At 37.0% G+C, this 16,462-nt stretch overlaps 1 protein-coding gene across 1 annotated transcript in view; it reads right to left on the bottom strand.

Moving 5' to 3' along the window:
• MTA3 (metastasis associated 1 family member 3) overlaps positions 1-14,853 on the bottom strand; it is a 135,096-nt gene extending 120,243 nt beyond the window's left edge. The window contains exons 1-2 of the mRNA XM_014951171.1: positions 14,792-14,853; positions 12,804-12,897 (exon numbers count right to left, since the gene is read on the bottom strand). Of these exons, the coding sequence (XP_014806657.1) occupies positions 12,804-12,825 (22 nt within the window). The 5' untranslated portion in view covers positions 12,826-12,897; positions 14,792-14,853. The remainder of the gene's footprint in view (positions 1-12,803; positions 12,898-14,791) is intronic.
• Between the last annotated feature and the right edge of the window lie 1,609 nt (positions 14,854-16,462).

The following is a 16,462-nucleotide window of genomic DNA, read 5'->3' as shown; positions in this document are numbered from 1 at the left end:
TTTACAGGGAACAAGTGTATTTTTAATTCCTATTGGATAACACATGTCTTTTGTGGGGTTATCCAGTTTTCTTACACAATTTTCCAGGTAATCCTCCCTCCCACACCATCTCATCATTATTCTTCTGAAGGAGGTCACAAACCAAAAATAATTATACTGCACAACCAACTCTCCAATAATAAAAATTATTTCTAAAATCATGCAAAAGAGTGTTTTTGAGTAATTCCAAGTAGCATGTTACAATAATAACAATTCCCAGGATGACAGTCAGTTATAAGCAACTGGATAACTATCTCATGTTTATCATAGGCTTGTAGCAAAAATATTTAATGAAACCTATCACAGTTTTCATTAACAGAAAACTTCACCTTCCAAAACTTGATAGATGGGTTTTTTGGATAACTGGTTTTGGGGATTTTTGAGAGCAAGGAACTCGTGGGTGGAAGACAGGGAAGGATTACCTTCCTAAGTAGCATGAATCATGATATGCTATGTTAATAAATATTTATTAATAAATTAAATGTGACATGAATAAATACAAGAGGAAGTTACGCTAGTTTTTTCATCCTATCATTCAGCACTGCAAATTAGTTTATGACAACACTGTAGAACAGAAGGGTCCCATAGAAGTATGAAAACAACGATGAAAGAGTTGGCAATTCTCTATCATAAATCTAAACTAGATTTTTTCTCCCTCTTACCTGGTTTCTGTCTCACCTATTCAAACGCAAACTCTTCCAAACAAGAAAAATATCCTGTTACAGGGCTAAAATGTGCTTGGTCTTGCATACACCTGTGTGAACTGCAGCACATGTAGAGCCACAGTCCTGCGCAGTGTTTCTTTATGCAGCTCATTAGTAGCAGCAAGCAGCAGACTCAAAATTGTGCCACAGACACAGCTACTTGCAACATGATGAATATTTACGATGTCCAATTACTGGTATCCAGCTCATCAGCTGAATCAGAAGCCAATTAGTAACTTTTCCAAATTGTAAATATGTTTAGAGCTGTGGTGGGAAAGAACGTGTGAAGTTTTACTAAGTTCTACCCTCAAATCCCAGCTGGCAGGCCACCCTACAGAGCAAAAGTGCACATGGGAACCTGACACTGCCCAAAAACCCATTTTTTAGATCTATCATATGCCTCAAGAAATACAAAGGCTATCTGCAAAAATGCCATGTAACCTGCATGAATAATTATTAGACTAGATTTTGAGAAAAGGGAGATCTGGATCTTCCATTTTCATGAGACTGATGCTGTTAACTTTTCCTATCACTTGGATTTGCACTATTTCCATACAGATCTCCTGCTCAATAGTAACTTGTTAAGATGGTCTTTCCTTTAGAATAGGCAACAGGTGTGCCTGACCTAGTTAGTTAACAAGTTGTATAGTTGCCTCTCCTTAATAAAATGCAGTGTAAATATTTTTAAAACGATAAAATCACATCAAGAACAAAGGACACCAAAAGTCTCTTAAGTTTCTATAAGAACCCAGAGTCTGCTTTTAAGATCTACACTGGCATTTTCTTTCACTGCGTGACAATGATAACCACAGAGCTTCAGAGATCTAAATTGCTTTTCTAACATACAATTCACATCCTCAAGAGCAGAACAACTTTTAAAAATTTGTTGGCAGAGACAAAATGCACAGATTGTACAAGCTCTTTCCTACCCCTACACTCAGAATGGCATATGATTCTGCTTATAAAATACATATTATTTATCTTCCAGATTATCTCCTCCCAGAAGGCTGAATTTTCCTTGATTTTTTGCAGGGAGGAAAGTAGTAGTGGGAAAAAAAAAAAGGAAGAAAGATTTGTATATCCTGTTCTTGAATAAACTTAACCAAGGCACATTAAAACTCTATGTGCAGGATTTTAAAATGAGAAGAATGTTATCCAAGACAATGTCTACTCAATGCCTGCACGGTAAGAAAGCTCTTCTGTTTATAGACCTGACGAGACAAGCAGGAAGAGGAGCTCATTCACTCTGAAGGTTTGTGCAAGACTTAAAAGTTCATTTTTTTCCATCTTCAGCTACGCTAGAGATTTATCTTCGAACGTATATTAGTATCTTGATGCACGTACAGAGATCTTAACATTCTAATTAATGGGAACTATGTACTTGAAATGAGAAAGTATAAAGAGACATGAATATATGTACCACTCAAAATTATTAAAAACTTTCAATAAATTCATTCTGATGCTGGTGGGGAAAAAACAAACAAAGCAGCTTAAGAATAAACATCACATTGTATTAACTAGTCAAATCTTTAAGACATATGCCATTTTTGTTATTTTTCTTTAAATAAATGGAAATAAAGGTCAAGTAAACCAAATATTCTCAGTACTTTCTTTTGTAGACAACACATTCAAATACCATGTTTGTTATAGTAGTAAATAAAATATAAAAAATCATCATTTATTCTTTTCATACATCTTGAATACTGAGTATTGTGATCCAGGCTTTTTTCCCTTTTATTAAGGAAAAAAAAAACAAACAGGGAAAAAGGGAAGAGCAGTATGAAAGTATACGAAGCCAGTCACCCTTTGAAGGCAAAAATAAATATAAAAGCTGTCCATATATCAAAATCCTTTTTCTCGTATGATACTTGGCAACTGAGTCCTTGGCTCTTTGAGGCCCTGCTGAGAATAACAGCATCAGGATTTCACTACTGACAGCAGCATCAATCAAAGGATCTGGCCTAAAGGAACTGTCACATAGCAAAGGGCCACAGTACTCTGTAGGACCATGTTACAGGTCACTGACCCTGCCAACACTAACAATTTCTGCACTGGTTTAAGCCAAAACAAGGCTGCACTTTTAATACGGGAAACTGAAACATGACTGTGTATCACTGTCACAATCCTTCACAGAAGCAAGAAGAGACAACCCAAAATTTAAGTTCATCAGTCAGCGTATCAAAAATGGGAAGATTGCTAATTTAGTTGTGCTGGTTTTTCGTAGACGCTTAACCCGTTGTACCAGTAGAAAACGCACCTGTACTGAGATAACCTCTGGATGTGTGCACATACAGCCCTCTGAGCACAGCCCAGCAACTACACAAGCTGCACACAGAAGACATCTCACGTACTGGGAGAAATCTGCAAACAAGTTTTGGATTCAGACAGTGGGTGACAGTCAAAATGAACTATTTAGCTCCCCAAAGTCTTTTAGGAATTTGATAATGTAGAACAGGCTTTTACTGAAAAAAAAATTGCACTTTTTACCACTCAAACTTGTTTTGCTCATGGGAGTGATGTATTCTATGTTAGTACAAAACATCTCTCTGCAAGGATCTTTGCAGAAGCACTTGTGTAGCACATCAAAATTAGAATTAAAGCAGGTCCACACTACAAATCTTCCCTTGCTCAGACAGGGTTACAAGCTGTAGCTGAGGTGAAAAACAAAGCATTGATCAAACAGAGAAATGACATTGCCAAAGAGCACAGCCATTCCAGCCACCCACTCTGACACTCCATGAGGTTTGGCACATGTCAAACTCAATATATATGGTAACTTTGAGCCCATATCCTGTTAATGATGCAGGCTACGTTTAACAGAAAAAGAGTTTACAGACAAACCGCAGAAGCACTTTAGTTATTAATCTTACCTGATACTTCTACCTTTTCCATAATACCTCACACCATATATACTCAGCACTGCATGAATCACATTGGGTAGGAAGCCCTACATTCATTCTCACCCAGTGCTTTGCCCAAGCTGGTAAGTTCCATCTCTGTCATCACGTGTGAAGTTACAGGCACGCATGAGTACTACTGAGGACAACTGTTGCAGACTTCGTTCCACTGCATGACATAGATGTTCAAGAATTATTGCTAGGCAAGCCTTTAAACCATCAAGCCTGATTCCCTGATTCATACATTTACCTGCCACTGCATGATGGGAAAAAGTCTTTCTATATTAATAGTGAGTTTACATCATTCAGATTTGTAGGTGATATAAACTACTCATTCAATTAGACTATCAGAGAACTCTCTGAAGATGTAAAATGCATCTCTAATTGGAGCTTTACAGAGAGAGATAACCCAGCAATGTTTTTGTAGTCTTAAATTTATGCCTCAGGTGCTTTAGTACAGTGTGGCTGCACTGGGGAGAAAGTGGGAAGAGTCATTTAAAATTACGAGGCAAGAAAAAAAGAAAAGTAGAACCATCTGAAATAATGGAAATTTAGGAGGTGCGAAACACCCTATTTATCATCACGACACAAAAAATTATGATCAATAATACCAATTTAAATGCTACTAGTATTTTGGAGGTCATCATGAAAACAGTGTAGGATCAGTAGACTGCACAGTTAACAAACATTAACGAGGCAAGAAAGTTAGCAGCTGAGAGATGACAGACATGTTTTTTTCTCAAATCAAAAGAAACCCAGAACAAGAAATACAGTAATACTGATGCGTGTATTTAAACTTTACCATGGGGAAATGAATCCTAAGGAACACGGGGAAACAGAGAACACACAATACTTTGGTGGTTTTCTGTGAATGCCGTCTCCTTCCAACTCAGAATGTGAAGAATTTATTTTGTGAGTAGAGCTCAAAAAATTGCCACCTTTTATACCCCACTGACTCCCTCCCTAGTGAGGAAACATACTAAATAATTTCAGTAATTAAGCAATAAAAATAAAAAGCTGAATTTCAGATATCTATCAAACAGTTTCAAGCATAAATATGAACTGATATTTTACAGCTTTCTGCTCTCCACAGCAAGCTCAGAGTCAATCCAGATTTTGGTTTTAGTTTGTTTTTATATTCACAGAGATTGGCAGCAACGTGTTCAAGCCTTTTAAATGAAATGTTCAGAAAATCAGGTTTTTGAATTTTAAAAAATCTAGGTGTGGCTGCCTAAAATTATAAATCTATTATTAAGAGGTCAAAAGATGAAGCTAGTCGTTACTAGCTAGTACGCTAGTTCATGCAAAAATTTAGAGGCAGTTATGCAAACTAACTGCACTATTTTTATCTGTGCAAAATCGTACATACCCAAACCAGATCACATATACTCACGTGAAAAAAAAGTGTATTTACGCAAGTTTTCCATCAGAGCTAAGAACTCCTAAAATTACGAATTTAGTTGGAAAGCCACCCACTCCATTAAGAGAAGATCATTAACGCTCACAATCGAACAAGATATTCTACACCAAAGACAGAGCCTGAATGGCCACAGCAGTTCGTAATTCCACAAGATACTTAGAGCTGACAGTAAACTTGTTAATGAGACAATACACACTACAGTTAACTCCTAATGCTAAAATGTCATTCACAGAAAGAAAACACAGATATGGTCAGAAGCAAAAAGCTCCTCATTACTACTTCTTTATTGCTTGTGCCATCGAGAGAAAAAAAAATAATTTACAAGTATGCAGTTCTTACACAAAAAAATCAAATGAACAAAACACATAATTTATGAGACTACACAAAGTGCCCTTGAAAAGGATAATTGGGAGCCTTGAGATAAGTTTCTCCTTGGTGACAAGGATATAATTTTGGACAAGGCTTGCTCTATTTCAGCAATTCCTGAATTTTTTCCCCCTCTCCAAATAAATTACATCTGAAGGCATTCTCTTGGGTAAATGAGGGAAAACTTCATGTTCCCTTGTCTCAGGAGATCAAAAAGGCCATGTCTTCCTCACAAAAAAGGCCAATCCTATTCCTCAAGCTCATTTTCAGTGAAAACGAGTTACAGTAATATAAAAATACCTTAGCATAAAAGCTACTCTGACACTGATTAAAGAATTTGTTGTCTATATCATCCTTAAATGTTCCTCCCAGGGTGTGTCTCACCCACATCACAGACTTGAGGATCCCCAGGAGCAACATAACATACTTAAATTTGCTAGTGCTTAGTTTACATGTCTCTACTAGTTGACTATAAATAAGTATAACATGTAAAATTCCAGTCTCAAGCAAAAGAGCCATTGGAACTCATTCTCCTGAACTTCCCTGGCTTACTAAATTTGGTTTTGTCTCTGTTCTCCACACCAACTTCAAAGCAAACCTTATGATCTTCTAAACCAATGATCTTCTGAAAAGAGGTCAGATAAGTGAGGTCAAAAATCATTTTCTCCTAATTCTTGGGTACTCACCCCGGGTGAAGGCTGGGGGGGAGGAGGGATGTGGGTGGACATAGATGACAAGGGCAGGGACACTAAGCTGCAAACAAACACTGGTTTATATTTACAGAAACCTTGAGATTAGGAAGGTAACTGAACCAGTTACACAAGTCTGCTCACCCACTCCTCAGGCATATCTAGCAGCCAAGCCGCCTTCTTCCTTAGAAATGCTCCAAGAGATTCTCCTATCTTTGATTCCCAGCTCTGCCTTTCCACTCCTTACCTCCTTTCCCTCCCAGAAAAACTGTATCCTTCATCACAGAGCACTATCAACAGATTCGTTTTCTTAACAGCAAGCAGCAAAGGGACCTTCTCACCAAGTGCAATTAAAAAATGAACTGTAACCTGACAGAAAACCTTCCAAAAGTGTCACACACTTTCATTTCAGATAGAGTTAACTTCTTTATTAGCAGCTGGTATAGCACTGCATGGCAGGGGCACCTTCCGAATGTGGAATGTGCTTGGTGTTTGTCCTCCCAAGTAACTGTCACATGTGCTGGAGCCCTGCTTTCCTGGAGATGGCTGAACACCTGCCTGCTCATGGGAAGCAGGGAATTAATTCTTGTTTTGCTTTGCCTGCGTGCACAACTTTTGCTTTACCTCTTAAACTGTATTTGTCGCAATCCACAAGGGTTTTTTCCTCACTTTTACTCTCCCAGTTCTCTCCCCCACCCAAGCTGGGGAAAGTGAGCAAGTGGCTGTGTGTTTCTAGCTGCCAATGAACGACTGAAAGCCAATATATTCCACAGAAGAGCCACTTACACACTACTGCAAGAGAGACAAATCAATTCAACTCAAGCTCTAAACGTTTTGGGTTTTTTCTCACCCATATGACCATAAACAAGACCCAAAAGTTTTGTTTCTGTTTTATTTGTATCAAGACCAATGCAATACAATGATTCTTTCATTCAAAGGACCACCCGCTAAACAGGCAGCTCTTTAAACTTCAATTCCCTTGAAAAAGTAACTAAGAACTCTCTGTGACTCTGAGCATCCTTTCCTGGAGGATGGATGTCATTCTCTGCTAGCAATGCGAGTAAAGCGAATAATCTGTCTAGATTCATTCTCTCGAAGTTGTATGGAGGAATACAACAATATAAGCATTCACCATGTTTATAAAAAAAAAGAAAAAAGTATGAATTATTTCAAAAATTAAAGTTATGAAGGTGGAGAAAATGGATCATATGTAATGGAAGAATTAACATTTGTCTCTCATATTCATTTGACCAAAGGCACTTCTAACCAAACACAGGCTGTGGAAAAAAAAAGTATTCAAGGGAACCAAAAAAAGCCAATTTAAGGTTTCAAGTAAGATCTCCAGTCAAAAGACACACTGTATGCTAAGACATATGATTTGGATTAATAACAGAAAAAGTATCTCACCTGAAAAGGGATTTTTCAGAAAAGGGATTGTGATAAAAGAAACATTATATTCTTTCTGAATAACAGCTTTCTAGTTTGATGTACAAGAACTACTATGATGAAAAAGAACCATGACAAAAAACGTTAACACCAAGTTTTCGGTTGTTTTGGTGTTATCATCTGACTGGACAAAAATAACCCAGTAATACTAGCTTATAAATGTTTTGAATTATACTGAGTAAAATATGTGAGTAAGAGAAAAGATAACTGAACACCACAAAGCATTTTAGGCATTTTACTCTGGAGCTCTTTTACTGAACCCCGAGGGTCTCCACAAACAATTTTTTTTTTCTTATAGAATGAATATCTGAATTGCCCTATTCCTGTTTTAGTTCTATGTACACTTGAGAAAAGTACTGGAAAATGAAACCTTCTAAGTTGTATTTCTTCAATTGTTGAAGAGGGCAGGAAAAACTCTTATGTGTTTTTCCTGGAATTGAGTATTAAGAATACCACTGTGTAGCAGCAATCATAGATTAAAAAAACTGATAACATATGAAAGGAATTCATATTTCAGTTTTGTATATTTTTGGGAATATTAATTAATAATCTACATTACTATTAAATATATTAAACAATATTTCTCAAGTTAAGCTCATTTTCTTGTCATCTTCTAGGCTATGTGCTAGCTTGTGGCTCTACTGAAATAAAATGCTTCCCAAAAATCAGATGGAATATTAACAGTTTCATTCTCTTGGATGCATTTGGAATGTCTTGCAATTATTATGATGCTAACATAGATTGACAACGACAAAATAATTGGTTTTTTTTCCACAAATACAAAGTACCTTTATACAAGAGAGCTCCACAAACACAGCAAACCTGCCGTGTAAGATCAAACCATTTCCAGGGCTGTTGGAATTTTGTTGATACTAATATACAAAATAAACTCCTAGTTTTTAGGCTAATTATTTGTAAGATGCTTTGAGATCTTTTAATGGGAGCTATAAAAATGTATTGGTGTATTCAATATTTTTTCACCAACCTTAATAAGAACTGCTAATAAAAGCATTACTTTACAGATAAAGAAACTAAAGTACAGAGAAGATACTTGATTTGTTTCTGATCACAATAATACATCAGTGTCATACCAAGGTCAGAAGTGGGTACAGACTCCACCTGTGCAACAGGGATCACTAAATTGCTAACACAACTCTTCCTTTCTTCCTAGAAACCTATCGTGTACAAGAATCCTGTAGGAGAAACAGCACTTTGCAAAGCAACATGACATGAAATATGACTGTTCAAGAGCCAAAGGCTAAGTCCTAAAAGAAGTGCAAGTATGAGAAGTAAAGCCAGTAAGTGATCTCTACAGAATAACAGAGAATAAAAAAAGGAGATTTTGACTACAGCTTCTGTAATCTGGAAAAATCTCCATTTTACCTTTGATCTCTCAGTCACTGAAACCAATATACCTCAGATTTGTTTTTAAATTGACCCCTATCTCATTCACAAGAGCATCAACTTTGTTAATGAGAAAAAATACATAGTGCATGGGCTTTATCATAGGCCCAGAAGACAAAATCAGAAGACAAAAGCCTCTGACAAAAGTACATCCTCCCCAGGTGGTTGACCAGGCAAAAGTTGTTTGAGGAATTGCTAAGAGAATGACTTCAGACATAGTAGTAGTACCTGATAGCACATGGCCAGAAAAAGAATTTAAAATGTAAAGAAGTGTAAAAAATGACATCATGCACTCAGGCAACTCTACTCAGCTTCAAGAGATGTATGTAAATCTGTCACAAAAAAAGAAATACAGAAGTTGAGGCCTTCACTGTAACCCAAACCCAGTGCTGGTACAGAACTAGTATACTCCCCTCTCTCCAGCTATTAAAACCTTGCCCTGAAATATTTACATCAACTCCACTTCAGGTAAAGGATCATCTAAATTTTATAGATCCAGGTACAAATGGCAATTTCTCTTTCAATGACACCGTTTGGTTAGAAAACATCTCTATGCCACCGCTTTACGTTTGCTTCACCCATTTTAACAAGCTGAGTGCTTTTATTCCACCTCTCCAAGTTCATTCGTTTACGTACTTCAGTCATCTGTTGCGAAATAGCTCCTGCTGTCTTCTATTCATCTCTTTTCCTTTTTTTCCCCATAAAGTAAGCTTTACTCCACTGCACGAAGAAAGGAATGACCCCTTCGCAGTGACCCTATGGTAATGGCTACAACCTAAGTGCTGGTGGGTGACGCGCTCCAACGCAACTCCCTGCCCCGCTCAGGAGGCTGCACAGGATGGACAAGCTGACCTTGGCCGGTATTTTGCTTCAGCTTTCAAGCTGGTCTTATCATAGGCTCTACTTTATAGTTACAGAAATTGAAGGGGGAAAAACGTAAAGTCTTCAAGGGCCCACAAAACATCCCAACCCCCTGAATTTCCATGGCTACAGTCAGCTTACAGAACTGTTCCCAGATCTACACTGACATCATACATGATGCTGGTAGACCAATGAAAATGCTCATTAATTAACTTCACCAGAAACACCAGAGAAAAAACGAAGGAAATGCAATTTCCTCACAGATTAGTGTCAGATGCTTTGAAATCAAGGGAACTCCTCTGTACCCAAGCATTGTAGAACGACCTAAGGAAAAGCTGATTCCTGCTCCTGCCTAGCCCCACGTTCTTTTTTTTATACTGACATTTTTTTGTAGGCAACGAACAAACAAGCAAGCAAACACAAAATCCAGTATATCGACTCTTTACCAGTGATCATGTCACAAGATCTACTTCATTCTATTTTTCCCAAACATTCTTTGAAATTTTTTAAAACCTTTCCAAGTTACTGAAAATTTCTTGAAGTTCCAAAATATTTTCTTATGGAACTATTTTCTTTTCTTATTAAATGGGACCATACCTACATCACAAAATGCAACCTTCAAAAATTGAAGTGTCTCCCCAAAAAAAACCCACCCCAATCCCCACCTGCCCAAAATCTTCAAAAGTGTATTATTCAGGGCAGTTTTCTCTTATCAGAAAGAAAAAAAAAATTGCTAGCAATATAAAAATCCCATTAGAAAGTAGCAAGCAAATCTTATACTTAAAATACTTCTCTAGACACGTACACTGGAGTAACCAGTGACTGAACTAGAATTTCCATTCCATAAGAAACTCCTATCTTTTACCATTTATTTTATAAAAAAACAGGTAGAAGTGTTGAAGCATCAACATGTTTAGTTATGTAAAACATTCCCAAAACATTCAATTCATAAATATACAAATATTTTGTTTACACACATCATATTTTTAAACAGAACACTGTGTTATTCCAGAATCAAAACATTTAAGTTGATTTGACATTTAACTACATCTGCTGTATGAGTTGCACGAAGATCCAGGCGAGCAATCCTTCACTATGTGCTGTCCCCTGGAACTGTAACGTTTATCTCATAAAATAACTTAAAAATAACTGTACAGATTCCACATATTAGTCAGAAAGAAAACATTACGTACAGAAAAAGCGTCCACAAAGAAACCTAATCTATAAGAACACTGGGGTAGAAGAATTACAACGTGTGAGACAGAAGCACTCCAAGATACTTGTTGAATCAGCTAGAAAACACATTTCTATTTTCTCACCAGGAAACAACAAGAGAATCTCAATGGAGAAAACACGATAGAAGATTCCACAGTACTTCTACTGACACCAATAAACCCCTAGTATGCTATAGTCAAAGAGCAACAGACCGTCAACGAGTGCTTTATATCAGAGTGCTGACAAAATGGCAATGTAAAGCTCACAAAGGAAATAGAAAAAATGTATTCACCTTTCCAGATCGAATGATGCCCACAGAACTAACACACCCTTTTCTAAGACATAAGCCAACAAAAAAAAAAAAATCTACAACATTCAAGTTTTAAAAAACAAATGAATAAATAAAAAAAGTATTTGCACTAAAATCGTTATCCTTTTCATCCTTCCCTGCCTCCTCCATCAGAAAAGAAAAATAAAAATATGTGCTGGAAATGTTCTTAGTAAAGCTCACTAAAACTTATCTTGTTTCTATACATTTCATAAGGAAAAACTCAAAAGGCTGTAGCGATTGTGGGGGCAGACTGCCATAAAATAAGTCACCAATAATTATAAAGTGTAGCCAACTACATTAGAAAAACATTTAAATAAATTGTTCCTTTAGAACATAAGCAAGATGTATCTTCTTTCTTTAAAAACCACACTAGTACTTAACACTGTACTCAAATCACCTCTACTTCTCTAGGATGTTTCTTCACTGACAGCACTTGTATGAGTAAAATTATCAGAATTTGACATTAAACAAATTCTTCGCTATTTTTCTAAACGTCTAATTACTCCACCATATCTGCACACAAAATACGGTATAAAGTAATGTCTTTAAAGAGATTCATCCCAATAAATTAGAGAGCAGAGATTTATAATCCTTACGTCACTTATTTACATATTAGTTTTGAAAACTCCAGTATCATTTATAATCAAACCGTTATTTGACACTATATGGCACGAAATTTACCAGATGTTGACATATTTAAACACTTCAGTTATTTACAAACATGAGCACAGTACTTCGTAAATAACTATTTTCTCAAGCATCTCAGTTTTTTAGGTTCTGTATTTGTCTTCACAATTATATTTTTAATTACAAAGTTATGGAAAAATATCGTATTTCAGTTGTATGCCAAATAGCAGCTACCAAAAAAAATTAAGATCATGATGAAAATTGGACTTTTTTCCCTTATTACAACTTGCTGCTTTTCTGAAAAATGAATGAGATATTTACTACTGTTTTACTGATTAATATCTACATTTAGCATAAATGCACATAACAGCTATTTTACAATCTCCAGTGATTTTCAGTCTCCAGTGATACATTTCATTCTTAAGCAATTAAGCAATACACATTTATGTCTAACTCAAAAAAGTCAAATAAAATCCTTATGAACGCTCTTAAGCTTAAACTGACTTACATCCCAGATTTACTTTTGACATTAAAAAAAATAAAATACATAGCTGTATCTTCCAGAGGAAAAATAGATTCTTTTTTTTTTCAAAGGGAGACTTTCAACCACTTTAGTACAGTTTAACTTAAGTCCCAGAAGCAACTACTAGAAGCAGGACCAGTATTAGATAATGCTAAGCATCTAACTGGATATTAATTAATGCCTAATATAAATACATATTCACATACCAAAGAAATGTAGTTTTAAGTAGCTGCAGAAATTGAGCAGGCTGTGACAGAAAGAAAAAATTGCCCTATACTTACTAGCATGCTTGTCTGCAAGCATTATAAGGCTGTTGGAAATATCTCTTCGCCTGTAAAAACACACCACTTTTGCTTCCACATTTCCATTGGCAGTCTACAAAAGAAAGATAAATCAAGTCAGAATGCATCCTTCCTCGGCTGAGTAATACAAATTAAATGCCCTCTGCTTGCAGTTTTCCCTCATATTAGTAGTTTTCACATGATCAGTCAGGCTGATATCAACAGAACTACCCAACTAAATAAAAACTTCCTGACACGGGCCAACATCAATTTCAGATCAGGTAACAGTACTGATTATAAGTATGTACTGTTAAGAATTTATATATTATGCGGCTCTTTAGAGATGCAATGCCAGTATCATGTTAACATAAGAATCCTTATGAAATATTAGAAGCTTCTGAACATTTCTTCACAACACAGCTTTAGATAGAAATGAGTATTTCAAAGTACTCTGGCAGCATTTTTCCAGATATTTAATGTAATATTTCAGTTATATTTAATATAGCATGATTTATTTGAAAATTCCCTGCAGCTTGTAAGACAAAAGAACTATTTAGTTCACATTTGTTTTCATGACGCGTTACAGGAATCATGCTCTTTAGCCTGATAGCATAAAGAATCTACTAACATTTGAAGAACTGTACACCTTCTTGCTATGAAAAGTACAACATCAGTTCATTATCTTGAGTTACTTATTTAAAACTCAAGACGTGGCACTGAAGAGTATCATATTTTAATGAAGTTTCTTACCAAAAAAAAAAAAAGAAAGCATCTTGTCTCTGGTAAAATGATAACCAAAACATTTCATTACATATTTCCATAACATCTCCATGTTTGCTCAATACTTTTAACACATGAAAGCACATAATTCACAATTAAGACATCTGGACTATATCCTTATAACTCTTTAAAAAAAAAAAAAATCAATACACGGCTCTGCTCTGACCTTCCACAAGCAAGATTAAATTACAACAATGCAGTTTAAAGATAATAAACATTACATTCAGAACATGATTGGAATCACTTCAATTACTGTAAGTAAAAAATATTTTCGTCCAATAAAAGTCAAAAATGATTTGTCATGCACAAGTTCAGTGGATGTTGTGTCGGACAGCACTAACAGGTAATGTGGTTGATGCCTGCTACGAAGCAGTGTTTATGTTCCAGTAACAACAAAAAGAATGTTTACAAGTCACCAATTTTTTAATTTACTTTCTAACCACAGGAAAGAAAAATCCTTATCATATTTACATCATGATAGGCATTTTGATCATTAACTTTTGACATAATCTATCAGTCAGCTTTACTACTGCTTGATGGAATAGTAAAAATACGCCACGCTAAAAATAAAAATCCCACACCATTCTTAGTAGTACAAGAACGAAGAAGAGTAATCATGCTTTTCACACTCTGAAAAGCCTCCATTCTTCATAAAAATACACTCATGATAAAGACAGAGAATACAGTCTCTTTCTATTCAGAAGCTCGTCCTTCCTTCACAGCTGCCAATAAGCAGAGCAATAAACAGCCACAGAAGTCACATATTATGTTATTCGATCACTGCAAAGCCTTCCTGATACCTGCTAGCTCTTTACACATACATCCAAAAGCAGACAGATTACGTGATCGCTACCATTCCAGATGGATTCACAGTGTCATCGCCATACAGAGAATTAAATTCATTCGTTTCCTCAAGCACTCAAAGGACTCGTTTGGAAATTTTTAAAGCAGGGTACTCCTGTTCACCAGGAACGATCAACTGGGTGTTTCCTTAAGTAACAGGGCATAATTACAGGATATCACATAGCAAGATTCCAGTAACTGAAACATACACAAAATACATGGTAAATTTCAATGAAGTACAAAAAAAACCCAGAAAATTCTACCACAATAGAAACCTTATGGGATGGAATTTTTTTTTTTTTTTTTTTTTAAGTGCACTACTGGCTGTTTCAAAGCTTATGCAAGAATCTTAGATACTTGTGTACCTTGTTAAGTTCTTCAATTCTCCTGATGAGATATGGATTGCTGGAAGAATTTTCAAAATAAACATAATCTGCAATGAAAAAGGAAATATATTGAAATGTCAAAAAGCAACATATAAAAGCATATCGTTATTAGTGTAAAAATTTTTTTCTAAACCTAGAAGCTCCAAAAATCTAAAATTTCTTAGCAAATGCTAAGGCAGCCAAGTATTTCTATACTGAGATTTAACATGATTTGTTCTTAAAATCTGGTTATAACTGCACTACACGTGCTTCAACAATCATACCGAAATAAAGTTAAACGTCTTGTGCTGGAGTGGAGCTTACGTTCTAATTCAGTAATCCACACACATCATAAATCTTGATATAAAAGCAGCCGTTTCTCACAATCGATCAGGAAAGATTTAAGAATTGAGCGCTTTAGTGAGTTTCTATACCATGGAGAGAAGTACTTCTGTAAAATATGCTACCTCACAGTTATTATCAGGTGGTGTGGTCGTACAGATGTCCAAATGGTGGTATACATTTTACGATACTTGCTTTTGTTGTCATCTCCATTTGGTAACATATGAACTATATTAAGCAGTAAGAGTCAAGAGGGTCTTCCAGGGAAAAGTGTCTTACAGCATCATTAATATAAACCCATTTTCATAGAGTATATGGAAATTTACTAATACCCTGAAAGTTGCTCCCATGTAACATACGAAGAATAAACAGCGGATTTCCTTCCGTGTTTCTCTCAAAACTTGTTTTCATCAAATGAAAATGTACCCATCAACTGGCAGCTACACTTTGCATTTGACTTCTGCACCATGCAAACTTTATTTAAAAGGATTGAGTGGGGGGACCATAATGATGTATAAAACTCTTCTGTAGTGCTCTCACGCTAGATTACACTGAAATAGAGCCTCAGGTAGACCGTTGAGCCCTACAGAAAGAATACAATCTCTGGATATCCTTCACAATTGCTTATTAAGATCACAACAAAAAAAACAACCCTGAGAACTGATGACCTAAGAAGCAAACCCTGCCCAGATTTCAACAGCACTGCTCGGAGCAGGATTACTTTCATGAGTAAAGGCTGACGGGATTACAATCTAAGTGCCCTAATGAAGTAGGATGCAGATGGACGACTTGTGGGTGGACCAGCACATCTCAAGACAGAGGCAGAGAGTCAGACTAAGGACCAGCACCCCGCATCTTCCCTTTCACCTCAGGCTGCTGAGGGGAGAGGAGGAGATGAGCCGCTTTCGAGCACCAGGCACTTGAAAATCCCAATGTGAAGGGGTGCACCTGAGCGGCGGCACCAGGCACACGGCCATGTTCGCTCGGCAAAGGGAAGGCAGCGGAAAGTGACCCGTGTCTATTTCACCGGGCCGGGGGGCGGGAAGGGAAACGCCTGCCGTGTGTGTGACCGCCGGTATGCCCCCCTCTCCGCCCGGCGCCAAGCAGCCACCGCAGTCATCGCTGCGCTCCGGTAAAGCAGGAAAGCTGACAGAAATCCCCCCCCGGGGACACGGCCGGATTTATTCTTTATCCCCGCCAGGCGAGGGAAGCCACAGAGAAACTCCGCCGTTAACGGGAGGGAACCGGGGCACGGCAGGGAGGGAGGGCAGCGCCGACGGGCACCCCTCGAGGGTGGGCGCCGGCCGCCCGGGCCCGCCAGGCCGCGGC

Source organism: Calidris pugnax, unplaced genomic scaffold, assembly GCF_001431845.1.
Source record: "Calidris pugnax isolate Ruff unplaced genomic scaffold, ASM143184v1 scaffold24, whole genome shotgun sequence".
Taxonomy (NCBI): Eukaryota; Metazoa; Chordata; class Aves; order Charadriiformes; family Scolopacidae; genus Calidris; species Calidris pugnax.
This window is presented reverse-complemented; position numbering and strand designations above follow the sequence as displayed.